The sequence below is a fragment of the Natrix helvetica genome (assembly GCF_964273705.1).
Source record: "Natrix helvetica genome assembly, chromosome: 5".
Classification (NCBI taxonomy): domain Eukaryota; kingdom Metazoa; phylum Chordata; class Lepidosauria; order Squamata; family Natricidae; genus Natrix; species Natrix helvetica.
Window position 1 is genome coordinate 142631961 of NC_138551.1, and position 26811 is coordinate 142658771.

The window sequence follows — 26811 nt, forward strand, 5'->3', positions numbered from 1 at the left end:
CAGTATAGACAATGTACACTGCTTGTAGTGTTACGTTTTACACTATACTTGTACAGATGCTGTTAAAATTGATGTGCTTTGGACAGCGCTGGCTCTTTGGCTTTGAAACGGAGATGAGTACTGCCCCCTAGAGTCAGGAACGACTAGCACCTATGTGCGAGGGGAACCTTTACCAGCCTGAACTTTGGATAGCTTGGAAGGCTTTGTAGTCGCTCACCCAGAATCATTGCATAGCTCTCTCACCTATCATGCCTAATTACGTTGGCCTGGATTTATGAGGAATATGATAGGCCCATTAGTAGATAGTGGGGATGCTGTTGATGCAATATATCCGCAGGTATCCAGGCATTTGCGTTTTCTTGGAATGAAACAAACTTCCTGAAAGTAACTCAGCTTCTTCACTGCTATCACCTCATCAGGAACTAGAGGGGTGTGACCCCCGGCCTTAAAACAGCCTTGAGTTTTTCCTGAAAAGATTGCCTTAGACCTGCATGGTGCCTGTAGCAGCTCTTTTCCTTTGCTTTGATTTTTTTATCTGTGCTGGGGGGGGGGGAGCAAAGGGTTTGGCATCCCCAACTGCTCCCCGCCTTCTTTCTAAGCCATTCCAGGGGTGGGGTGGGGTGGCTGTCGTGTCGAGCCTTTTTCTGACCAATCTTTTCTCCCTTGTCTTTCCTCCTGCAGGCTAGTAGTGAGTTCTTTAGAAGCCCTGGAAAGTTGGTTTGCTGTCGGACCAGTCAACGAGAAGGCAAGTCCCTTTGCTTGGGAGTGGGTGTTTGTGGGGAGGTTGAGGAAGAGAACAGGGGACACCTCGAAGCCCTGATCAGAGGAGCTTACAGATCCTAACCTCTTGGACTGCTGTGGTGAAGCAGAGATTTGTTCGGAAATGAGCCTCCCTGTCTTCCATGTTGTGGCCCGCCAGCATCAGAGTTGGATAGTGAGAAGGTTGGGGAGGAACCTGGGCCAGTCCTGGAGTCTGGAGAAGGCTGTGATGAGGGCTCTGTGTCAGAGGCAGAGATGAGGCCAGAGCCGTGTGCCAGTTATCAGCTGCTTCAGAGTCAGATATCAAGTGAAGCAGAAGAACAGCTGGAGCCTGTTCCCAGTGTGTACGTGCGCAGAGCTGCCAGAAGAAAAAAACAGCTGAGAAATTAGGGTCGACGTGGGAGGAAAGCCGCAGGTGGATGCTGAATGGCCCCTCCCAGAGGAAATAAAAGAGGAGCAAAAGGAGAGTGGGCTTTTGCAGGAAACCATTCCTTCGTTCGTTAGTTCGTTTCAGGAGTGTGAAGCAGGGGTGAAATTCAGCAGGTTCTGACAGGTTTTGACAGGTTCTGGAGAACCAATAGCAGAAACCTTGAGTAGCTCCGAGAAACAGCAAATACCACCTCTGGCTGGCCCCAGAGCGGGGTGGGAATGGAGATGTTGCAGTATCCTTCCCCTGCCAGGCCCGCCAAGCCACGCCCAGAGAACCGGTAGTAAAGGAATTTGAATTTCACCACCGGTGCGAAGATCTGTCCGTGAATCTCAGAGACTCTTTCCTTGCACAGCAGTGCGTTTGGAAAATATTTACATGGCAGCTTCCCAAGCTAGATAAGGATCTGTGGTCATAAATGCGCCTCTGAAAGACTGTTTGCCAGGCCTTTGCTGAATATGTTTGAGAGGAATTCACATTTGTTTAATAAAAGGGGTTTTTGTCGGGACCAGGAATCTGCTTTGTGCTTTTGGGGGAAGCCTAGGTCAGACCACTCTGAATTAAGATTCAGAAAAGCAGCCCTCTGGGTCTGAGCAGGCTGTGGCATTCTCCCTTCTTGTGGGTGGGCAGGCGGGCGGGCGCCTTCCCACTCCCCAGAGCAAGTCTGACTTGAGATCGTCTGCCCTCAGGAGAAGACCAAAGCTGCCACTCAGGAATTGGCCACCATGCTGCTATCCACACCGGCCCCTTCCAGTGTCCAGCAGCAGACCAAGAGCCTGCTGGCCAGCCTCCACACCAGCCGCTCAGCTTACCACAACCACAAGGTAAGCGAGCCAGTTTCCCTCCAGACGCGGTTTCCCGGATCCCTCCGTTCGCCACCCTGCGACGCCCCCGGGGAAGTCGGAACACTCTCAGCAAATTCCTGCCTCGGTTTCCACGTGCAGCCGGACTTTCTGGTTTTTCTTTGAAGACGTTTCCCTTCTCATCCCAGAAGCTTCTTCAGCTCTGTGGAAATCCATTCGTAACCCCCCACCGTTCGAAAGGGGTTCACCCCAAAGCGCATAGTTAAATGTCTATGGAGAGTCTCAGGCAACCACGTCACAGTTGCCCCGAAGGTGCTTTTTTTCCAGGAGGCAACTGGACTTTCTGGATTTTCTTTGGAAGACATTTCACTTCTCATCCCAGAAGCTTCATGAGCTCTGAAGTTGCCTCTTGAAAAAGCACCATCCAGCCCTGACCTGGACGACTGAGAATGTCCATAGACAATTACTGATAGATCCACACAGGCGCAGAAGAAGCAAAAAAGCCAGCTCTGAGGTTTTTGCGCGAAACACAGCGCAGTTAATTTTTCCTATTCCCCATGTGGCTCACCCGTTATCCAATCGCACGGCCTTGAAGCGTCAGGATTCTCTCGGGCTGCCAACGGCTCCCATACATTCCTCGCCTCCCTCCCGGCTCCGAGTATATACCAAGCGTTCCCCTCTCCCCGTTTCGTTTCTATCGTCAAGTTGAGAGTAGATGTGCGTTGCGAATCAGCCTAGACAGCACCCCTGCTGCCATTGGGTGTTGCCTTGTGTTGTATTTTTTTATTTATTTATTTTTCTTTAAAAAAAGACAAAACAACACATACAGAACAAGAGCAGGGAAGTAAAAAAAAAAACACAATTTCATCAAGCATGTCGTTTGGTTACAAGTTTTTGTGCGGTGGTTTTTACAATTAAGGATAAGGTCACTAATTATCCATTAAACATAGTTAAGTATTTCATTGAGCATTGTGTGTTCAAATTACCATTAGTATTCTTTCTTTTGTGACAACCCTTGTTTCTTTACCTCCATAATTATCTACTAGGTAACAATAAGTCTTTATAAAATTATATCACCATTCTCTAAAAGATAAAAATAAGGATTAAGTCAAAGAAAAAAAGAAACTCATTACTTCATATAAGACATTTCTACTTTCCATTAGCTTTAGAATTTCCAGTCATCCTCAACTCCAAATATAATTTTCCATTATTATTTATCAATCCATGTAGTCATTAAATATTTCAGTCTATAGTTATATCCATTATTCATGACATCATCATTATTCCATTTTATATTATAAGATAGTTACCAACTACAATCATACCTAACAATTTAGATCAACTCACTCTTATATGTTAAATACCTTATTATTCTTATATCGTATAAGTAGATAGTGTTGTCTTGTGGCATCTGGGTAATTGTGAGGAAGGGGGTGCTGATTCAGCTCTTCGGCGCGGTCTGTCCCCCCCACAGGATCAGGCCCTGCTGAGCAAAGCCATCCAGTATCTTACCACCTCGAACAGAGAAGGGAAGGATCTGGAACCTGAAGTTTTTCAGAGATTGGTCATCACAGCCCGCTCCATCGCCATCATGCGGCCGAATAACCTGGTCCATTTCACGGAGTCGAAGTTTCCGTCTCTGGAAACAGGTAGGGCCAAGCTCCTTCCCCCTCCTTGCACACAAATCCCCCACGCACCCAGCTTCCTCCCCCACCCCTCCTCCCACTTCTGTTATTTTTTTTTGGGGGGGGGGAGAGAGAATAGGGTGTGGGTTTGGAGGGGGTGGGGTGGGATTCCATCCGCTCAGCCAAAAAGCCTTTCCTTAAACTTCCAGAAAGCATCGAAGAAGGGCAAGAGGCTGCGAAGGCCCCGGAAGGAGAAGGGTGCAGCTTTATTACCCAGCTGGTCAACCATTTCTGGAAACTTCATGCCTCGAAACCCAAGAATGCCTTCCTGGCACCTGCTTGCCTGCCAGGTGGGTACCGTTTTTCCCGAGCGGGGATCGGACACGGCTGCCAGATCTTGCCAGGCTTCACACACAAAATATTTGTCCAACTGAACTGTTCAGGCTGCCTTCTGTCTCTGGACCCTGTAATGGACTATATGTCCTCCAAGCTCCTCTCAACAATCCACTCCCTCCCTTCCCTTCCCTTCTCTTCCCTTTTCTTTTCTTTCTTTTTCGTTCTTTCTTTTTCTTTCTTTCTTTTTCTTTCTCTCCCTCCCTCTTTCTTTCTCTCTTTCCCATCCTCCTTTTCCTCCCTCCTTCCCTCTTTTTCTTTTTCTTTCTTTCTTTCTTTCTTTCTTTCTTTCTTTCTTTCTTTCTTTCTTTCTTTCTTTCTCTCCCTCTTTCTCTTCCAACCTACTTTTCCTTCCTTCCTCCCTCTTTCTTTCTTCCTTTCTTTTCTTTTTCTTTTCTTTCTTCCTTTCTCTCTCGTTCTCTTTCTTTTTCTTTCTCTCCCCCCTCTTCCTTTCTCTCTTTCCCATCCTCCTTTTCCTCCCTCCCTCTCTTTCTTTCTTTCTTTCTTTCTTTCTTTCTTTCTTTCTTTCTCTCCCTCTTTCTCTTCCAACCTACTTTTCCTTCCTTCCTCCCTCTTTCTTTCTTCCTTTCTTTTCTTTTTCTTTTCTTTCTTCCTTTCTCTCTCGTTCTCTCTTTCTTTTTCTTTCTCTCCCCCCTCTTCCTTTCTCTCTTTCCCATCCTCCTTTTCCTCCCTCCCTCTTTTTCATTTTCTTTCTTTCTTTCTTTCTTTCTCTCCCTCTTTCTCTTCCAACCTACTTTTCCTTCCTTCCTTCCTCCCTCCCTCTTTCTTTCTTTCTTTCTTTTCTTTTTCTTTTCTTTCTTCCTTTCTCTCTCGTTCTCTTTCTTTTTCTTTCTCTCCCTCTTCCTTTCTCTCTTTCCCATCCTCCTTTTCCTCCCTCCCTCTTTTTCTTTTTCTTTCTTTCTTTCTCTCCCTCTTTCTCTTCCAACCTACTTTTCCTTCCTTCCTCCCTCTTTCTTTCTTTCTTCCTTTCTTTTTCTTTTCTTTCTTCCTTTCTCTCTCGTTCTCTCTTTCCCTGTTTCTTTCTCTTCCTCCTTGCTTTCTCTCTCTTTTTCTTTTCTTTCTTCCTTTCTCTCTCGTTCTCTCTTTCCCTGTTTCTTTCTCTTCCTCCTTCCTTTCTCTTTCTTTTTTCCCCTCTTTTCTTCCTTTCTTTCTTTCTCTCCCTCCTTCCTCCCACCTTCCCTCGCCCCTCCTTCCTCCCTCCCTCCCTCCCTCCCTCCCTCCCTCCCTCCCTCCCTCCCTCCCTCCCCTGGAGCAGAAAAGGCACCTGGCCATTGCGCACCGGATTCTGCACTTTCCCTGAGCTCTCCTCCCGCTTCCTCTCTCTCTGTGCCGCAGGGCTGACCCACGTCGAGGCGACTGTCAATGCCCTCATAGACATCCTCCATGGATATTGCATCTGCGAGCTGGACTGCATCAATGTCGCCTCCAAAATCTACATGCAGATGTTGCTGTGCCCGGTACGTCCTTTCAGGGCTGCGTCTTGGGTCTGTTCTCTGTCACTACGTTATTTTGTTTGTCTACTTGAGCCTCCATTGTGAGTTATACTGTAGAGAAGTTTTTTCTTATCTGACAATGTTTTACTGCGCATGCTTCTTAACACGTTTCAAACACATCACGCATTCCAGAGACTTCTTTCCTTTCCTTTTTGATCTTCTGTTCGTCTGCCAAGAAGGTGGGCGACAAACTGCTCTTGCCAAAATGTAACAATTAGATAGATTTGTTTATTTTCTCATTTTCATATTAAAAGTTTGTTTTCATTAGAATTTGTTATTGGATCTTACTTTCGCTTCTTGAAGATATGCTATTTGGAAAGCTGTCGGTCTAAGACCTCATTAGCTCAGGGTGAAATTTCCCCAGACATTCTCAAGCGACCAGGGCCTGTCTTCGTAGAAGGGCAGAGTGCTCCCCCCACTCCCCACTCAGCAGGGGAGGCCGACCCAGGACCCCAGAGGGAACAGCAGGAGAGGCCTGGCTTGTCTCTTGCAACCTCGGCTGCTGGTTGGCTCTGTGGCAGGGAGCATCCAACCCTGGTGGGAATTGGCAGCCTGGTGAGGAGGAGAGGGTAGGAAGGACTCTCTACTCCTCCTCCTCCTCCTCCTCCTCCTCCTCCTCCTCCTCCTCCTCCTCCTCCTCCAGTCTCCAAAAGAGGGTAGGAAAAAGGCTCTGAGAACTCGGCAGCCTCTACTAGTCAAACACTCCTCTGGCTGCATGGTCCGGATTCCTGCTGGGCATCAGCTCCCATAATCCCCAACCAGAAAGTGCCAGTCAGAGCCGGATGGAACCGAGGCTTACTCCTTCTCATTTGCCCTGTTATTCAGGCAGGGAAAAGTCTAGCTGGGTGATGGCAAACCTATCACACGTGTCCCCAAAGTGGCACACGAAGCCATGTCGCCTGGCGTGCAAGGCTTCGTCCGTTCCTCTTCCGGGCTTCGGGTGCACATATGCGCGGGCGATGATCAGCTTGTGCCAGTGCCAGAAACCGAAGAGCTGGTCTTCCCATTTCGTTGTGTTTAAGTACAGCGACAATAAAGATTATACTTATGCTTCCATTTCCTGGCGTGTGCCAGCTGATCACCGCGTGTGCACATGGGCGACGAAAGCCGGAAGTGTGTGTGCCAAAAACCGGAAGTGCGCCCGCTGGAAACCGGAAGTTCATTTCCCGGTGCGCGCATGCCCCCTGGCCAGCTCCTCTGCCGGGTTGCGTCCCCGGCGATCATGATCATGCACTGATCTAGCTTCTTAGGCTGCATCCGTGAACAAACCCAAGTTCAGCTAGGTCTGAACAGTATGTGCGAATGCGGCTAGAAGATTCCTCTGGAGGGCTGCAGCTCTGAGCTTTTCGGCCAGAGGACCTGAAGCTTGAGTCCCTTGAGAGTTTGTTACTGCCCCCCCCCCTCCCCAGGTCGTTGCCACCCCTTCTCCCTCAAATGCACTTTTGATTTGCCGCTTTGCCTTCCAGGATCCGGCTGTGAGCTTCTCTTGCAAGCAAGCGCTGATCCGGGTGCTGAGGCCCAGGAACAAGAGGAGACACATAACCTTGCCTTCATCCCCTCGAAGCAACACCCCCATGGGTAAGTGGGGAACGCTGCTTTGGAGCCTGGGGCACGGACAAGGGAAACCTTGCAGGAAGCCCCTCCAGGGAGGGTATCTCAGCCCCTGGAGAAGCCCCTGGCTTGCCTTTGAGGAGACCCCAGGAGCATCTCTCCATTCATGAGAGGGTCACGTCCCCCTAGCTGAGACTGCAGAAGTTGTCTTGCCCACGTTTTCTCTCCCTCCCTCTCTCTCTCTCTCTCTCTCTCTCTCTCTCACTCACTTCCTTCCACCTCTCTCTTCCTCTCCCTCTCTTCCTCATCTCTCCCTCCCTCTCTCTTCTCCCTCCCTCTCTTTCTCATCTCTGCCTCCCTCCCCCTCTATCTTTCTCATCTCTCCCTCCCTCCCTCTCTCATCTCTCCCTCTCCCTCCTTCTCTTCAACACCTATCCCTCCCTTTTCTCTCTCCTTCTCTTTCTCTCTCCCCCTCTCTTCCTCTCTCTCTCACTCACTTCCTTCCACCTCTCTCCCTCTCTCTTCCTCTCCCTCTCTTCCTCATCTCTCCCTCCCTCGCTCTTCTCCCTCCCTCTCTTCCTTATCTCTCCCTCCCTCCCTCTTCTCTCTCCCTCTCTTTCTCCTCTGTCTCCATCCCTCTCTATCTTTCTCATCTCTCCCTCCCTCCCTCTCTCATCTCTCCCTCTCCCTCCCTCATCACCTCTCCCTCCCTCTCTCCCTCTTCTCTCTCCCTCTTTCTCATCTCTTTCTCCCTCCCCACTCTCTCACTCTCTCATCTCTCCCTCCCTCCCTCTCTCTTTCTCATGTCTTCCTCCCATTCTCTCCCTCTCTCTCCTGGTCCTGTTTCCCCCCCCCCCCTCGCGTCCTCTCATGCTCTCCTGTGCATCTGGCTGGGTTTCACAGGACTTTTCTCTCTTCTTCTTTTTAACATCCAGGAGACAAAGACGATTATGACGACGACGATGCTGATGACAAGATGCAGACCTCCAGCCTGCCCAGCGGGGAGGACATTCGGCAGGAGAGCCAGGAACAAAACGAGGTGGACCACGGAGACTTTGAGATGGTGGTGCGTCCGTGGCTGGCGAGGGAATCCGGTCCTCCCACTCGGGGGCAATCGGGATGCTTCACTGGGGTGTGCATGGGGGGGTGAGGGTGTCTTAAATTTAATGATCGCTCAGAGGGGGTCAAAGGGTATATGTGGCTCCCCCAGAGGTATAATGGGAGGATGCATTTAATTGGAACTGCCTCCAATCTTTTGAGTATCAGGGACCGGTTCTGTGGAGAGAGGTTTTACCCCGGACTGGAAAGGGTGTGGTTTTGCATGCTGCCTGTATCCCGCAGATGGGGGCTTCGCTTGTTTGCGCGGCTCAATTTCTGGCATGCCACGAACTGGTGTTGACCAGAGGTGGTATTCACTTACCGTATTTTTCGGAGTATAAGACGCACTGGAGTATAAGATGCACCAAGATTTTGAAGAGGCAAATTTTTTAAAAAGGTTTTTGCACTCTGCAGACCTTCCAAAAATGGCCCATTTTTTGCGAAAACGGGCCCATTTTTTAGCAAAGAAAAGGGTATGAATAGCCTTTAGGAGGCTTGTAGAGTGCTCCTGGGGGCTTGGGGGGGGGCAGAATGGAGCAAAGAATGGCCCGTTTTTGCTCATTTCTGCCCTCCCCAGCTCCCAGGAACACTCTAGAAACCTTCTAAAGCAGTGATGGCGAACCTTTTTTGGCTCGCGTGCCACAAGTGGGGGGAGTGCAGGGGGGTCGAGTGCGGGCGTGCCGCACGCATAATGCAATGCACGACACCCCCCGTGCGCATGCGCGCACAATGCGCCCCCCCCCATTTTTACATTTTTTTTGCCCTCCCCAGGCTCCAGGGGCTTTATAGGAGCCTGGGGAGGGCGAAAAGAGCCTCCCCCGACCCCCCAGAGGCCCTCCGGAGGCTTCAAGGACTGTCCGGAGGCTTCCCTGAAGCCTTTGGAGCCTCCCGGGGGGGGGGGCGGGGGAGGCTCTTTTTGCCCTCCCCAGGCTCCTATAAAGCCTCTGGAGCCTGGGGAGGGCAAAAAATAGCTTTTAAAAAGGTGAACTCAGCTGGCCAGCGCGCGCATGCGCGCTGGCCAGCTAACAGGGCAGCGCCTCGCGTGCTCTGACAAATGGCTTCGCGTGCCACTTATGGCACGTGTGCCGTATGTTCACCATCACGGTCCTAAAGGCTATGTACGGCCATTTTTGCAAAGGGGGCGGAGTTTCCGGAGGCAAAAAAATGCTGTATTCAGTGGATAAGATGCACCCATATTTTCACCCTCTTTTTTGAAGGAAAAAGGCACGTCTTATACTCCGAAAAATACGGTACTTTCCCTACTGGTTCACAAACGTGAGCCTGTTGATGCCTGCGTACAGCCATCCGTGCATGCGTTTTGCTCGCGAGCACGGCTTGCACGCATGTGTGCCGCTTGAAAACATGCCTAAATAGGACAGCATAGAGTCAGGGCGGGTGTAGCAATTTCCACTCCCAGTTTGGGGGAACCGTTCCGAACCGTCTGAATATCACCTCTGGTGCCGGCCCACCAGGTCAGTGATGACCCCTCATCAGTGGCTAAGACACTGAGCTTATCGATCAGAAAGGTCAGCAGTTCAGCAGTTCGAATCCCTAGGTCTCCTGCGTGAGCAGGGGGTTGGACGAAATGACCTCCAAGGTCTCTTCCAACTCTGTTAACGGTTACAATGCTTCGGCATCTCTCCTCCTCCTAGTCTGAATCGATGGTCCTGGAAACCGCTGACAACGTGAACAACGGGAACCCGTCTCCCCTGGAGGCTCTCCTGGCTGGGGCCGAGGGCTTCCCCCCCATGCTGGACATCCCTCCCGATGCCGACGACGAAACCATGGTCGAACTGGCCATTGCCTTGAGCCTGCAACAGGACCAGCAGGGTGAGAAGAGGCCGATGTGTGTGTGTGTGTGTGTGTGTGTGTGTGTGTGTGTGTAAGGCTCCTTTATAAACCTGGTCAAGGCAAGACCCCCAGTGCTGTCAAGCAAGGAGAATGGAGGGATCTGCGGTGAGCCTCGGTGGCGCAGTGGTTAGAGTGAGGTACTGCAGGCTACTTCTGCTGCCTGCCAGCTGCCTGCAATTTGGCAGTTTGAATTTCACCAGGCTCAAGGTTGATTCAGCCTTCCATCCTTCCAAGGTGGGTCAAATGAAGACCCAGATTGATTGGGGGCAATAAGCCGACTCTGTAAACCGCTTAGAGAGGGCTGTAAAAGCACTGAAGCGGTATCTGAGTCTGTCTGCTATTGCTTTATAAGAGCCATAGTGGTGTAGTGGTTAGAATGCAGTATTGCAGGCTAACTCACTGCTCACTGCCAACAGTTCGATTCTGACCGGCTCAAGGTTGACTCGGCTTTCCGTCCTTCCAAGGTCAATAAAATGAGGACTCAGATTGTTGGGGACAATATGCTGACTATGTAAATCACTTAGGGCTGCAGTGCACTGTGAAGCGGTATATAAGTCTAAGTGCTCTTCCTTCCTTCCCAATGGTTAGAATGCAGTATTGCAGGCTGACTCTGCCCTCTGTCAGGAGTTCTATCCTGACCGACTGGCTCAAGGTTGACTCAGCCTTCCATCTTTCCGCGATCGGTAAAATGAGGACCCCGATTGTTGGGAGGCAATATGCTGACTCTGTAAACCACTTAGAAAGGGCTGTAATGCACTGTGAAGCGGTATATAAGTCTAAGGGCTATTGCTATTATTGATATGGAGGAGAAAAAAACAGAGATTTGTGGGTTCCTCCCATACCCCCGGTGTTGATTTCTCCCGCCCTTCCTTTTCCTCTCTCTCTCTCACGTAGGCAGCAGCAGCAGCGCACTCGGCCTGCAGAGCCTGGGGCTGTCCGGACAGGCCCCCAGCTCTTCCTCTCTGGATGCCGGGACTCTGTCAGACACCACTGCGTCAGGTACCTTGGGGTTGGGTGAGGCAAGGGAAGGCTGCTCAATCAGCCCTGCCTGGATTGGATGCCTCTCGCGAGACTGAGGGGAAGGAAGGAACAGGGGTAAAGTTAAGCCGTAATTCAAATGAGGTTTAGATCTTGACTGCAATGCGGTATTGCCGGAATGGTGTTCCTAATGAATGACTGGTTTTCTTTTGAAACTTGGCTCGAGGCTCATGAATTATTAGGGCATCTTTCGGAAACTTGGCAAAGCCTTGATTTAAATCGATGTAAGTCATACCTTTTAAAGAGCAACTGAAGACCTCCAGTGCTGTCAAGCAAGGAGAATGGAGGGATCTGCAGTGAGCCTCGATGGCGCAGTGGTTAAAGTGAGGTACTGCAGGCTACTTCTGCCTGCCTGCCAGCCGCCTGCAATTTGGCGGTTCGAATTTCACCAGGCTCCAGGTGGACCCATCTTTCCGAGGCGGGTAAAACGAGGACCTAGATTAATTGGGGGCAATAAGCTGATTGTTGACTCACCGACCGTCCCCTTCGCTTTAATGGGACGGCTGGTGATGCGGCAGGGACGCAACAGGGTGGGGACGTGGTAGGCAACAGGTGAGTGGATGCCCGCTAACGGGCGCTGCCACGAGGGATCTGAAATGACAGGCGTTCTTGAATTGTAAGGGCTCATTCTTTGCTGGTAGTTAGAACCTTTAATATGATTATTTGCAAACAAAATGAAGGTTTCCTACTTAGAATAGAATAGATTTCTTTATTGGCCAAGTCTGATTGGACCCACAAGGAATTTGTCTTTGGTGCATAGGCTCTCCGTGTACATAAAAGAAAAGATACATTCGTCACGAATCATAAGGTACAGCACTTAATGATAATCATCGGGTACAAATAAGCAATCAAATCATACCAGAAAACAATATCAATCTACCAGCAACAAAGTTACAGTCCTGCAGTCATAAGTGGGAGGAAATGGGTGATAGGAATTATGAGAAGACTAATAGTAATAGTAATGCAGCCTTAGTGAACAGTTTGACAGTTTTGTGGGAATTATTTGTTAAGCAGAGTGATGGCGTTTGGGGGGGAAAACTGTTCTTGTGTCTAGTTGTCTTGGTGTGCAGTGCTCTATAGCGTCATTTTGAGGGTAGGAGTTGAAACAATTTATGTCCCGGATGCGAGGGGTCTGTAGCTTGCAGAGTTGGGATTCATTGAATGGGTTTACCAAAAATGTAAATATTGCAGAACACACAGCCTCATACTACATAACTAAGCTCCATTTCACGCCGAATAAAATAAATTACAAATGTATCTTAAATAGAAAACTATCTTTGGATAGATTTTTTTTTACTCCAAAAGGACTTTATTAAAATTAATTTGATAAAAATTAAAGCAATCCGATTTAAATTTTTAAAAATCTGATTTAATTTTTTTTTTAAAAAAAAAAGTTTATCCACTCTGGTCCTCGTTGCCTCCAATTCGAACAGATCCCTCCCCTGTTTGTTTTGAAGGGGATTTCAAAAGGGATCGAGCGGTGAAGCCCCCGGCCCTCATTTCTTTGGCCTGCCCAAAGAAACCTACCGTATTTTTCGGAGTATAAGACGCACCTTTTTTCCCCTCAAAAAAGAGAGTGAAAATCTGAATACACTGAATTTTTATGATAAAAAACGGGCCCATTTCCGGGCTGTTTTTGGGAGGTCTGCAGAGTGCAAAAACATTTTTTTTAAAATTTGCCTCTTCAAAATCTTGATGCGTCTTATACTCCGAAAAACACGGTAAGCTCTCCAAGGCAGCCCCACTTCGGGCTGGTCCCCGTTCGAGCAGCTCAGAGGCTGGGTTTTTACTTGTAACAGCTCTCCTTACTCTCCTAGCTCCAGCCTCCGACGACGAAGGCAGCACGGCCGCGACCGACGGCTCCACACTCCGCACCTCCCCGGCCGACCATGGGGGCAGCGTGGGTTCCGAGAGCGGGGGCAGTGCGGTGGACTCCGTGGCAGGCGAGCACAGTGGTAATTGCCCCTCTCGGTTTCCCCTTCCCCTTGGGGGTGGGGGAGCACTGGCCTCTTCGGTCCGGGCTGAAGACTCTCCAGGCCTGGCCTGGGAAACAGGGGGGGGCTTCCTCTCCCCCCCCAGACCAGGGGTGTCAAACTCGATTTCATTGGGGGCCACATCAGGGTTGTGTTTGATTTTGGAGGGCCAGGGCCAGGCCAGGGCCAGACTGATGTCACTCGATGTGACATTGATGTGGTGGCCTTTTTAAAAATAAAAAATAAAAGTTTTTTATTGAACACAAATTAAAACATTGGACAACGGTGTAACCTTCCTGGCAAAGTCTTTGCCATACATACCAAAATATAAAGTGACGCCTTATAACCGATTTACATTTGCTCTATTCAGTATTTCCAAATATAAAAATATCGTCATTCCAACCAGGATGCTTTGTTTTTATCTTACACACACTTTCACTGTTCTCGCCTGGACTACTGCAATGCTCTCTACATGGGGCTGCCCTTGAAGAGCACCCGGAGGCTTCAGCTGGTCCAGAATGCGGCCGCGCGGGTTATCATGGGGGTACCTAGGTGCTCCCATGTTACACCCCTTTTAGGCGGCCTGCACTGGTTGCCGGTTGTTTTCTGGGTGCGATTCAAGGTATTAATTATGTCCTTTAAAGCGCTCCATGGTTTGGGACCAGGGTACCTGCGAGACCACCTACTGCCACCAGTAGCCTCCCACCGTCCAGTACGATCCCACAGAGTTGGCCTCCTCAGGGTGCCGTCGGCCAGACAGTGTCGGCTGGCGACCCCCAGGGGGAGAGCCTTCTCTGTGGGAGCGCCTTCCCTCTGGAATGAGCTGTCCCCGGAGCTTCGCATAATCCCCGACCTCCGGTCCTTCCGACGCGCCCTAAAAAGTTGGCTTTTCCAGCAAGCCGGCCTGGCCTGTTAATTTTAACTTATTTTAAATGTATTGTCTTTTAAATTCGGTTTGTTTTTTTTGGATATCTATACATTTTTTTTAACTTTTGGGATGTGTTTTTTTTTAATGTTGTACGCCGCCCTGAGTCCTTTTGGAGAAGGGCGGCATATAAATCCAAATAAACAGAAACAGAAAGAAACAGAAACATGGTTTCACACGTGATTCTAATCTCCATCCTATAAATCTTCAGTCATTGCTTATTTGGGGGTCTTTCCTTTTTTTTGTTCCAACCATCGATAACATTTGTCCCGGATCTTATAATATTCTGATGCGTCTTTGTTCTTCAATTCCCACACTGATGTGGTGGCCTGAGCACTTTGCCGGCGAAAATGGGCTCCCGAGCTCCGTTTTTGGCAGTGAAGGCTCCCTGCAACTTTCTGCCAGTGAAAAGGGAGCTCCGGAGGGTCGCCTGTAGCTCTTCCGAGCGCCATTTTTCCTGGCAGAGGCCCTGCGGGCACTCCTTTGCTGTTTCCAGGCCGGCCCTGATTTTGACACCCCTACCCCCTGGCCAGGCACTTCCAGGGACCGCTGGTGCTCATCCTCCTGGCTCTCCCTTGCAGTGTCCGGCCGAAGCAGCGCATATGGAGACACGACAGCCGAAGGCCATCCGGCGGGGCCTGGGAGCATCAGCTCCAGCACGGGGGCCATCAGCACCGCCACGGGGCAGCCGGAGGGCGAAGGCTCTGAAGGCGAGGGCGAAGTTGAAGGAGACGTCCATGCCAGCAACAGGCAAGAGAACTTTTTCCCCTGCTTGGGATGGGGTGGAGTGGGGGGGTGGGAAGCCCTCCGAGGCCACGGGGCCCTCTTGATGCATCCCCAACCTGGGGGAAATAGAAATGGTCGTGAGTCGAACTGCAGCGAGAAGGCCGAGCGTAGGGAAGGGGAGGAGGAGGCGGAGGAGGGAAAAAGCTAGCTCCGGAACTCAAGCGTGGGGAAGAGCCCGTGTCCCACGGCTTCTGATTGGTCTGTTGGAGGCCATTGGGGTGGGTGGGTGGGATGGAACAGTGGGGGGCAGTTAACGGTTGGGGTGGTTAGGCCCTTCCTCTTCCTCTTCCTTAGGGCTTACTCATCCCAGGTTCTGCCAATCAAATAGGCATTCCTGGGAACGTCTCTTAGGGCTAAAATGAGAACACAATTCATGCTGCTCAGTTGCCAGAGTGTGGTTTTACAGCCAGCCCTCCCATGCCTTCCTCCTCCTCCTCCTCCCTCTTTCTCTCTCTCCTCTCATGCTCTCTCTCTCCTTCCCTCCCTCCCTTTCTCTCTCTCTCTCTGTCTCTCTCTCCCCCTCTTTCTCTCTCTTTCTTTCTCTCCCTCCCTTCATCCCCCTCTCTCTTTTTTCCCCCCAGGTTACACATGGTCAGGCTGATGCTGCTGGAACGGCTGCTGCAGACCCTTCCTCAGCTGAGGAACGTGGGCGGAGTCCGGGCCATCCCCTACATGCAGGTGGGTTTGAGCGACTCTTCCCCCCTGCCGTCTTTGGGATGCGTATGGGGTGCGGCTTGCCAGGTGTTTTCCCCTAGCTGTGGTTCCCTTCTCTGCTTCTCCCTCTTTTTCTGGGACCGATCCTCAAAAGACCAGATCCACTTTCTCTCCTAATGCTGCCCGGTATCCTAAGCGCAGCCTGGGAATATGGAAGGTCCCCTCTCGCTGACCCTGCTTTTGCGGCTGAACGCTAGAGTGTATTATTGGAGTGCTTTTTAGTGTGATTTGGAGGGTCAGGGGTGAGTGAGTGGATGGGAGAGACTTCTGTCCACCAAGCCCGGGGCAGGGGGAGGGGGCTCCACACTTCCCCCGTTGTTATCTCTGACTTTGCACTTCAATACACTTTGTCCCCAGGTGATCCTGATGCTGACCACAGACCTCGATGGCGATGAAGAAAAAGACAAAGGGGCACTTGACAACCTGCTCGCCCAGTTGATTGCTGAGCTCTGCATGGAGAAGAAGGTAACTAACACACATTCTCTCTCCCCCACCCCCAACATTTCAGGAACTCATGGGGGTTGCGGGGAGGGGGAGGGAATGCCCTTAAGCAGCCCATCACCGAAGGGGGTCTGTCTGTCTCTCTCATTCTCTCTTTCTATCTTTGTGTGTCTCTCTCTGTGTCTCTCTCTCTGTGTCTCTCTCTCATTCTCTCTCTCTCTCTCTCTCTCCCCCCCTCTCTCATACTCTCTGTGTCTCTCTCTCATTCTCTCTCTCTCTCTCTCCCCCCCTCTCTCTCATACTCTCTGTGTCTCTCTCTCATTCTCTCTCTCTCTCTCTCTCTCCCCCCCCTCTCTCATACTCTCTGTGTCTCTCTCTCATTCTCTCTCTCTCTCTCTCTCTCCCCCTCTCTCTCATACTCTCTGTGTCTCTCTCATTCTCTCTCTCTCTCTCTCTCCCCCCCTCTCTCTCATACTCTCTGTGTCTCTCTCACTCATTCTCTCTCTCTCTCTCTCTCTCATTCTCTGTGTGTGTGTGTCTCTCTCTCTCATTCTCTCTTTCTCTCACTCATTCTCTGTGTGTGTGTCTCATTCTCCCTCTCTCTCTGTGTGTCTCTCTCTCACTCATTCTCTCTGTCTCTCTCTCTCATTCTCTCTCTCATTCTCTCTCTGAGTGTCTCTCATACTCTCTCTCTGAGTGTCTCTCATACTCTCTCTGTGTCTCTCACTCATTCTCTTTCTCATTCTCTCTCTGTGTCTCCCTCTCTCATTCTCTCTCTCTCTCTCTCTCTCTCTATCTCATTCTCTCTGTGTCTCTCTCTGTCTCTGTCTCTTTTTCTGCATGACAACCCCCCCCCCCCCCGGATGAGACGTGAATGTAGTTGGGAAATACGATGAGAGGCAGCGGCTCCTACCTGACACCCCAATCAGAATAGAGCTGCAAGGGACTGTAGAGGTCTTCTAGCCCAACCCCATAGGGACGCAGTGGCTCAGTGGCTAAGATGCTGAGCTTGTCAATCAGAAACGTTGGCGGTTTGAATCCCTAACACCGTGTAACGGAGTGAACTCCTGTGACTTGTCCCAGCTTCTGCCAACCTAGTAGTTCGAAAGCACGTTAAAAAATGCAAGTAGAAAAATAGGAACCACCTTTGGTGGGAAGGGAACAGCGTTTCATGCGCCTTCGGCATTGAGTCATGTCGGCCACGTGACCACGGGGACGTCTTCAGACAGCGCTAACTCTTCGGCTTTGAAATGGAGATGAGCACCGCCCCCTAGAGTCGGGAGCCTTTATCTTTAGCCCAAACCCCTGCACAAGCAGGGCACCCTGTACCATTTCAGAGAGCTGGAAGGGGCCTTGGAGGTCTTCTAGTCCAGCCCCCTGCTCAAGCAGGAGACCCTATACCATTCAGACAGGTGTCCAGTCTCTTCTTTAAAAAGCTCCAGTGATAAAGCGCCCACAACTTCTGAAGGCAACTTCTGTCCCACTGGTTCATTGTTCTCACTGTTAGGAAGTTTCTCCTTAACTCCAGGTTGCTTCTCTCCTTGATTGGTTTCCATCCTAAGTCAAAACCTGTGACTCAGGATGGGAACCAATCAAGGAGAGAAGCAACAAACCTATGAAGCATCCTATAATCATCCTATGGAGAAAATGCCTCTTTTGCAGGCCAGGCTGGGAAGCCCTTTGACCTGCTGGCCACTAGGGGGCAGCAGTAGCTTGAGGGAGAGCCAAGCAGCTGGCTAACCGGCTGACTGGTGAGCTTCTTTTGGCTATTGCTCAGGTTCATTGCCTTTGGCTTGGCTATTTATTTATTTCACCATATATACTTAATTTGTTTACTGCCCGCCTTGTTGCAAAATGAGTCAGATCTGTAGGCCGCAGTGCCAACTTTGAAAAATAACGACAACGTATTCGCGCTGATCACAATTCAGGGTATCGGGGGGCACGCAGGCGCTTTTTCTCCTCCGTTTTGTGTTTGGCAAGGGTTCAGACTGCAGGTAGTCCTTGAGTTACGGCCCCCGACTTGTCTGTTGCTACATGAAGCAAACGCTCGTTTAAGTGAATTCGCCCCCATTTTATGACTTCTCCCACCGCAGTTGTTCAATGAATCATTGCATTTATTGCATTAGTAGACTATGGTTTCTACGAATTAAAAGTTGAAAGGGACGGGGGTGGCTCAGTGGCTAAGACGCTGGGCTTGTCGATCAGAAAGGTCGGCGGTTCGAATCCCTAGCGCTGCGTAACGGAGTGAGCTCCCAGCTTCTGCCACCATAGCAGTTCGAAAGCACGTTAAAAATGCAAATAAAAAAATAGGGACTATCTTTGGTGGGAAGGGAACAGCATTCCATGTGCCTTCAGCGTTGAGTCATGCCGGCCACATGACTACGGAGACGTCTTCGGACAGCGCTGGCTCTTCAGCTTTGGAACGGAGATGAGCACCGCCCCCTAGAGTCGGGAACGACTAGCACATATGTGCGAGGGGAACCTTGACCTTTTTTAGAATACAATTTGTTAAATGAATCTGTCTTCCCCCATCGACTTTGCTTGTCAGGAGCCTGGAGAGAGTTGGACTAGATGACCTACAAGGTCCCTTCCCACTCTGTAAATCTGAGGAGACGAAAGATGATAACGTGATCTTTGACTACTGCAACTGTCGTAAACCTGAAGCAATCACCAAGTGTCCAAATTTTGATGACGTGGCCACCGGGCGGGTGGGTGTGCTGCAGCAGTAGGGTGTGAAAAACAGTTGCAACTCAATTTTTTTTTCCTAACGCAAATGGTCACTTTGGACAGTTGCTAAGTGCACAGTTGTAAGTCGAGGACTAGTTGTCGCTGGGCAAACATGAATCCCTTCCCTTAGCCCTTTCCTCACTCTTTCCTCTCTCCCTCGCAGGATGTGTCCAAGAAGAACGAACGCTCCCCACTCAACGAAGTCCACCTAGTAATCATGAGGCTCTTGAGCGTCTTCATGTCCCGGACCAAATCTGGTTCAAAATCTTCCATTTGTGAGGTACGTGAGGAGGGTGGCCTGGTTAGGGCGTGTGTGTGCCCCACGCGGGTGTCTGCGGGGGGTCCCACGTCAGGCAGAAAGGAAAAGGCTGTTTTCTTCCTGTTGTGGCCCAGCAGCGGCCGGCTGAGCTGTTGGTGGACTCTGACAGCTCAGACGATTATGGGACTGCTCTGGAGGATGAGGAAGACTCTGGAGAGTGTTTGGAGTCAGAGCAGGAACTAGAGAAGCCTGTTGGCCACCAGGTGGCATCTGAATCAGGGAGCAGTGAGGAGGAACAGAGGGAGGTTGTCCCTAAGGTGCGTATGCATAGAATTGATAGGAGAAGGGAACAGCTGTGGAGAAGACATCATAGAAGGAAGTAAGGACTGCTGGCTAAGGGTGTGTCCCCTCCCAAAGAGTTTATAGGTGGAGCGACGGGAGGGGAATCTTTGCAGGAAACAACAGTCCATTATACAAGCTGTTGAGAAAGCATTCTGTAAGTTTTATCTTGGGTTCTTGAAGATAACTTTCTAAGTTCCTAGCCAAGAGATGGTTTTATCTATGTATTAGTCATGGCAGACAGCCAAGCCTGTGTCTGCATATTCATTGGAATCACGGGACAGAACACTTCCCCCTTCCCTATTTGCCCTCCTCACCACCTGTTCTGACCCAGCTCCCCAAACACAACAAACCCTCTGTAATTAAATCAATTATTCCTTTATTAGGAGCGCCGACAGCCCCGGCAGAAAGTTTCTCTTACCGCAGGCTACGAAGTCTGATGAATAGTTGTCTGCCACATCTATTCATCTTCCACCCCCTGCCTTTTATCCCCAGAGCTAAGGAAGGGCTTCGCTAGTAGCAGTGGCTCTTCCGTCCCAAGGACCGGCCCATAGATTTCCACTGCTCTCCTCTCCCTTGCCTTCTGCGCATCCGTGAGTCAGGCACTGGGCCCAGCTGTTCCCCCACTTCCTCTTCAGACCTGGGGACCGTTGACTTTTCCTGTAAGGGCTGACGGCCGGCCCAGGCACCGCCCCTCTCTCTGCCAGCTCCATTCCCTCTTCAGCTCTCAGGTTGCCCTGATGCCGACCCTGATTCCCACTCCTCCTCCTCCTCCGATTCGGGTGCTGGAGGGGCCGGTGGTCGGCAAACCCTTCGGGCTCCGGGTTTCAGACCCAGGCGGCCTTTGCCCACAAAACCCTCCGTGGTTCGAAGAAAGAAAGAAAGAAAGAAAGAAAAAAACCCGTGGGTGAGGAGGGAGGGAGGATTTGCAAATGGGATTGTCGGGTAGGCCGAGATGCCGGCGCTATCTGCCATGTTTCGGAACCCGCTAAGAGGATTCCGTTGCTAAACGGTGCAGCGCTAAGGCGGCATTTCGGAGCGGAAGCTGGCAAAGGCGCATGTCGCGGAAAGCATATTAATAACAAAAGCGCAGAGGTTAAAAATGGAACTGGGGATGCATTGAATTTTAATGAGCTTATGGGCTGTGGGCTTTGTTTGGATTTAGAAGGGCTTTCTCTAATGGTTTTATTTACACGGGGCTCACCAGCCTCTCTCCCCCCCCCCATTTTTCCTCCCAAGTGCAGAAGAGGGAGGGAGGGGGGCTTTTCAAAACCTGTCAAAGTGCAGATGACCATTGGGGGCGAGAGAGCCCAGGCGTCTCCTGGCGGCTCTTCAAAAGCGCGTCCGCCTCCCCTTCCATCGTGCAACTGGCCGAATTCCAGAGGAACGGAGAGGAGAGGACTTTTCAGCAGCTCCTCGTTTGAAGGGGAGGCAAATGAAAGGGTTGGGAGCCCCTCTCTCCTCCTCTTAATCCTCCGCTCGGTGCCCACCGGCATGTGTGTCGAGGGGAGATTAGACTCCAGAGCTGATTGCTGTTTTGCCTCTCTCTCTCTCTTTCTTTCTCTCTCTCTCTTTCTCTCTCCCTCCCTCCTCCTGCAGGCCTCTTTTAAACTAAGCTGCCTTCTGAAGGGTAGGGGGCTCCTGTTGCTGCTCTTTTTAGAAGGATATCAAAGGCTAAAAAGTGGGGGTGGCATTTGCCCTAGGCCCCCGATGGCCAGTCTGTGGCTTCTCTCGGGGTCACCTGGAGTCTGCTGGACCGGGCGCAAACACACACACACCCCAGTCCTTGGGACTGGCCTTCGTTTATTGTTTGTTTGTTTGTTTATTTGGATTTATATGCCGCCCTTCTCCAAAAGGACTCAGGGCGGCATACTACATTAAAAAACATACATCCCAAAAGTTAAAAAAAAATTAAACCCATATCCAAAAAAACAAACCGAATTTAAAAGACAATACATTTAAAATAAGCCTTCATTGTCCCTCCTGCTTGCTTGGCCTCGGGGTGGGGTAGGGAGGGGGGCTACAGGCCATGGAGAACCCCGAGGTGGTCTGGACGAGTGTTCTTGCATCGCCTGGCCGTGCCCAGGCTGGTAGGACCATCCCTGATCTTACTCCGCAGAAAGTCCTGGGTTCAAGGTTGCCTATAGCATTATCATAGAGATAGCCCTTAAACTTATACACCGCTTCAGGGTGCTTTTACAGCCCTCGCTAAGCGGTTTACAGAGTCGGCCTCTTGCCCCCAACAATCTGGGTCCTCGTTTTACCGACTTCGGAAGGACGGAAGGCTGAGTTAATCTTGAGCCGGTCAGACTTGAACTGCCAAATTGCTGGCAGCCAGCAGTCAGCAGAAGTAGCCTGCAGTACTGTGCCACCCGGGCTCTAACATTGGGAAATGCTGGGCTTCTATCTTGCAAGTGATGATTTGCCTCCACTCCCACACCCGGTCCCCTTCTCCCTGAGGGAAAATGGCATTGATGCCAGTGAGAATGCCCCGCTGGCCGCCTTGGCTCTGGGTCAGACTTCTGCTGGCATGGCAGAGGCTTGGGCAGAGAAGGGTCTTTTCCCTGCCCAGCTATCAGAAGCCTTTGAGAAGGAAGGAGACGGAATCCCCCCAGGCTGGATCCTGGCTGCCTTGTCTTTAGTGAATGAAATCGGGATTTATTTTTAAATACATATTTTAAAAATCTTTTTGAGGTAGGTGTAGAGATGGGGACGTGGTGGCTCAGCGGCTAAGACGCTGAGCTTCTCAATCAGAAAGTCCGGTTGTTCGAATCCCTAGCGCCGCCTAACGGAGTGAGCTACCGTGACTTGTCCCAGCTTCTGCCAACCTAGCAGTCCGAAAGCACGTAAAAAAATGCAAGTAGAAAAATAGGGACCACCTTTGGTGGGAAGGGAACAGCGCTCCGTGCTCCTTCGGGAGTTGAGTCACGCCGGCCACGTGACCACGGAGACTTCTTCGGACAGCGCTGGCTCTCCGGCTTTGAAACGGGGATGAGCACCGCCCCCTAGAGTCGGGAACGACTAGCACATATGTGCGAGGGGAACTTTTACCTTTACCTTTTAGAGATGGGAAGAAGGCCTGGAAAAAAAAAATGCCAGAAAAATTGGTGGTTGTTTTTTTCCTCCCAATTTTTCCATTTTTCACCCCCAGTCCTTCCCATCTGTGTGTGTGTGTGTAATACACTATTTCACAGCAATGAGTTTTTTTTTTAAAAAAAAAACAGCATAAAATGATGACTCAATGAGCAAATGAGAAAGAGATGCTGGCAATTGAATTCATCACCCAAATCCCGTCCTCTTTGGCTGAGCTCAGGAGCCCAGAGGCCTTGACTTCCATCGCTCTCACATCACCATCTCCTTCCCCCAGATGGTCAGCAGGGTGGAACAGGAGACTTGGGATCCTGGCTCCTTCACTGTTTCCAGGACAGCCCCATGGACTAGATCTAAGCAACCCGCAGGCCAGATCTGGCCCCCAGGGCCTTGAGTTTCACACCCCTGGTATAGGCCAATCTTCCCCAATCTCTATAAAGTTATAGAGGTTAGTTCTAGGAATTTGGAAACCTATAGTCTCAACACATCTAGGCTTTTTACTTTGAGTTTCCTGTGGCTGGGCCAGAGCTGGGTTCCTACCAGTTTGGACCGGTTTGGTCAAACCGGTCGTAACTTGGCAGCCTGCCTCGCTGGAACCGGCAGTGCCCCAGCTCTGCCATGTCCCCGAACTGTTCTTCCTCCTCTTCCGGCGGCGCCATCTTGATTTTCGGCTTTGCACATGGGCAGAACAACTTCCTTTGCAGAAGGGTCATTTCCTTTCGTCGTTTTAACGTTTTTGCGCACGCGCAGACATTTTTAATGTGCAAATGCGCACACGCACGGAACCGGCAGTAATGTCGGCAGCAACCCATCCCTGAGCTGGGCCGTTTGGTCTGCCAAAGGAAGAGCGCCAGGTCCCTTCACATGCTTTCTCTCTCTCTCTATCTCCCGCAGTCGTCGTCCTTGATTTCGAGCGCCACCGCGGCTGCTTTACTGAGCTCCGGAGCTGTGGACTATTGCCTTCACGTCCTGAAGTCCCTGTTGGACTACTGGAAGAACCAGCAGAACGACGAGGAGCCCGTGCCCACCAGCCAGCTCCTGAAGCCCCATACCACCGCCTCTCCGCCCGACATGAGCCCTTTCTTTCTGCGACAGTATGTCAAGGTGAGACGGCGGTAGCAAAATGACTCCCTGCCTCTTGTTGGGTGTTTCTCAGCCTCTTGGCCTCTTTTAAGGTGCGTGGACTACAACTCCCAGAATCCTCCAGCTAGCATTCAACACTCATTCATAGGACCGGGGGATGGATGTTAACATTCCCTTCCCAGGATCTGATTTTTAAAAAAAAAAACTCTTAAAGGAGTGGCCAGAACTTCAGATCTTGAAGAATTAGGAACACGGTAGCAATAGCAATAGCTTATAAACTTATATACCGCTTCAAAGGGCTTTTGCAGCCCTCTCTAAGCGGTTGACAGAGTCAGCCTCTTCCCGCAACAATCTGGGTCCTCATTTTACCCACCTCGGAAGGACAGAAGGCTGAGTCAACCTTGAGCCAGTCAGGATCGAACTGCTGGCTGTGGGCAGAGTTAGTCTGCAATGCTATATTCTAACCATTGGGAGGGAAGAAGGAAGGAAGGAAGGAAGATAGCAATAGTACTTAGACTTATATACCGCTTCACAGGGCTTTGCAGCCCTCTTTTAAGTGGTTGTGCTGTCAGCCTATGCCCCCCCCCCACAATCTGGGTCCTCATTTTACCCACCTCGGAAGGACGGAAGGCTGAGTCAACTTTGAGCCGGTCTGATCGAACTGCTGGCAGTTGGCAGAATTAACCTGCAATACTGCATTCTAACCACTGGGCACCATAGAAGGAAGGAAAGAAGGAATAGCCCTTAGACTTCTATACTGCTTCACAGTGCTTTACAGCCCTCTCTAAGCAATTGACAGAGTCAGCCTATCGCCTCCCTCCCCCCTCCCCCCGCCAACAATCCGGCTCCTCATTTTACCGACCTCAGAAGGACGGAAGGCTGAGTCAGTCTTGAGCCGGTTAAGATCGAACCGCTGGCAGCGGGAACGCTGAGTTAACCTGCAATTCCAAGTTCTGGTCCTGTGCTTAATTTAATTCTTCGGTCTCAAATTTAATTTGGGGGGGGGGGGGGGTTCCGTTTAAACAGAAAAAAAGCTGGGCGTGTGCCGCTGACCATGGTTGAAAGACGGCAGGCGGTTAAATGGTGTCCCTCTTAGACGCGTGTCGCCCAGGTGGATCTTGGAATCACAGGTTTAGTTGTGGAAGCTGAATGAAGGATGCAGAGTCTTCGGAACGTAGCTGGAGAAAAACATTGGATTGTTAAGTTAAGATTGAGATCCCCTTTATTGTCTTTTTTTTAAAAAAACGTGTGAGCACCCTGGCCCCCGTTAAAAATGCAATTCTGTTGCCTGCTTTCGAAGCAGAGGTTGTCCTCGACTTACAACATTTAGCGACCGTTCAAAGTTACAACGGCACTGGGAAAAAAAATGGCTACCCATACGTAACATACGTTAGTAGAGAAGAGAAGAGAATATAGAATATGGAATAGGATACAGAATAAAATGGAATGGAATAAGGAATAGAATAGAATAAAATTAAGAATTAAGAAATAGAATAGAGAATAGAATAGAATAGAATAGAGAGAATAGAAGGGTAGGATAGAGTAGAATAGAATGGTAGTGTAGAATAGAATAGAATAGAATAGAACAGAATGGAGAGAATAGAAGGGTAGGGTAGAATAGAATGGAATTGAAGAGTAGGATAGAATAGAATAGAAGAGTAGGATAGGGTAGGGTAGAATGGAACGGAAGGGTAAGGTGGAATGGAATAGAATGGAATAGAATAGAAGGGTAGGATAGGGTAGAATGGAAGGGTAGAATAGGGTGGAATGGAATAGAATAGGAATAGAATAGAATAGAAGGGTAGGATAGGATGGAATGGAATAGGAATAGAATAGAATAGAAGGGTAGGGTAGGGTAGGGTAGAATGGAAGGGTGGAGTGGAGTGGAATAGAATAGAATAGAATAGAATAGAGAGAATAGAAGGGTAGAATGGAATGGAAGAGAATAGAATGGAATAGAATAGAAGGGTAGGATAGGATATGGTAGGGTAGAATAGAATGGAATGGAAGAGTAGGATAGAATAGAACAGGAATAGAATAGAAGGGTAGAATAGGGTAGGGTAGGGTAGAATGGAAGGGTGGGATGGAGTGGAATAGAATAGAATAGAGAGAATAGAAGGGTAGAATAGAATGGAATGGAAGAGAATAGAATGGAATAGAATAGAATAGAATAGAAGGGTAGGATAGGGTAGGGTAGAGTAGGGTAGGGTAGAATGGAATGGAATGGAATGGATGGAAGGGTAGGGTAGAATAGAATGGAATGGAAGAGTAGAATAGAATAGGAATAGAATAGAATAGAAGGGTAGGATAGGATATGGTAGGGTAGGGTAGAATAGAATGGAATGGAAGAGTAGGATAGAATTGAATAGGAATAGAATAGAAGGGTAGAATAGGGTAGGATAGGGTAGGGTAGAATGGAAGGGTGGGGTGGAGTGGAATAGAATAGAGAGAATAGAAGGGTAGAATAGAATGGAATAGAATAGAATAGAAGGGTAGGATAGGATAGGGTAGGGTAGAATGGAATGGAATGGATGGAAGGGTAGGGTAGAATAGAATGGAATGGAAGAGTAGGATAGAATAGAATAGAATAGGAATAGAATTGAATAGAGAGAATAGAAGGGTAGGATAGGGTGGAATGGAATGGAATAAAATAGGAATAGAATAGAATGGAATATAGAGTAGAATAGAATAGAGTAAAGAGAATAGAAGGGTAGAGTAGGGTAGAAGGGAAGGGAAGAGTAGGGTAGGGTAAGGTAGGATAGAATAAAAGGGTCGGATAGAATGGAATGGAATGGGGCTGGAGGGGACGTTGGATGTCTTCTAGTCCAACCCTCTGCTTAGGCAATCCCTTCTTAAAAACTTCCAGTGTTTATATAAAGTCTCCATTTGGAATACATCATGAAAAGAGGAAGCTTGAGGTCAATACTCTGTGGAACAAAGCTGTGGGCGAATCTGGGTGTTCTTTGGGTACCACGAAGCTGCCCCACCCCACCCCACCCCGCCCCGCCGTCCCAGAAGGCAAGAAGGAAAACAGGTCGCGGAGAGGAAGTTGTAGCCTCCCAGGCAATCCTGCGGGGAGCCTTTTACCGCAGCACCCTTTCCCCTTGCTGTGCGGCAGGGCCTGTTTCAGGGATCTCGCAAGCAAGCATTTAACATGGCCTGCTTGCGATTTTGGCCAGCCTCACCCCCCCCCCTCCCTTAAAAGCAGATCTTGTCCTACTTTAACCACCTGTCTTTATTCCTGGCATCTGGCGGTGCAGTTTCGGTGTGTTCTTTTTTTTTTACCCCCCTCTCCTACGCTCAGTTCACAATGGAATAAGCCGAATTAAATGTTCGGGTGCTGTTTTCTGGAAGAATAGAGCCTGCTCAAATTCTTATGGCCTGCAGTGACGGTTGCAATTTTTAATCCCTTTTA

The 26811-nt window shown here is 49.9% G+C and overlaps 1 protein-coding gene across 4 annotated transcripts in view; it reads left to right on the top strand.

Annotated features, from left to right (window-relative positions):
* Positions 1 to 26811, top strand: part of UBR4 (ubiquitin protein ligase E3 component n-recognin 4) — a 179538-nt gene that overhangs the window by 81716 nt on the left and 71011 nt on the right. The window contains exons 50-64 of one of the 4 annotated variants that reach the window (XM_081954563.1): positions 682 to 745; positions 1876 to 2010; positions 3464 to 3638; positions 3824 to 3964; positions 5364 to 5485; positions 6988 to 7099; positions 8008 to 8111; positions 9823 to 10000; positions 10916 to 11020; positions 12877 to 13014; positions 14539 to 14707; positions 15325 to 15421; positions 15815 to 15922; positions 18789 to 18905; positions 23208 to 23417. In XM_081954563.1, the coding sequence (XP_081810689.1) occupies positions 682 to 745; positions 1876 to 2010; positions 3464 to 3638; positions 3824 to 3964; positions 5364 to 5485; positions 6988 to 7099; positions 8008 to 8111; positions 9823 to 10000; positions 10916 to 11020; positions 12877 to 13014; positions 14539 to 14707; positions 15325 to 15421; positions 15815 to 15922; positions 18789 to 18905; positions 23208 to 23417 (1975 nt within the window). Of the gene's footprint in view, positions 1 to 681; positions 746 to 1875; positions 2011 to 3463; positions 3639 to 3823; positions 3965 to 5363; positions 5486 to 6987; positions 7100 to 8007; positions 8139 to 9822; positions 10001 to 10915; positions 11021 to 12876; positions 13015 to 14538; positions 14708 to 15324; positions 15422 to 15814; positions 15923 to 18788; positions 18906 to 23207; positions 23418 to 26811 lie in introns of all 4 variants that reach the window. The other 3 variants (XM_081954560.1, XM_081954562.1, XM_081954561.1) reach the window with 3 other exon arrangements.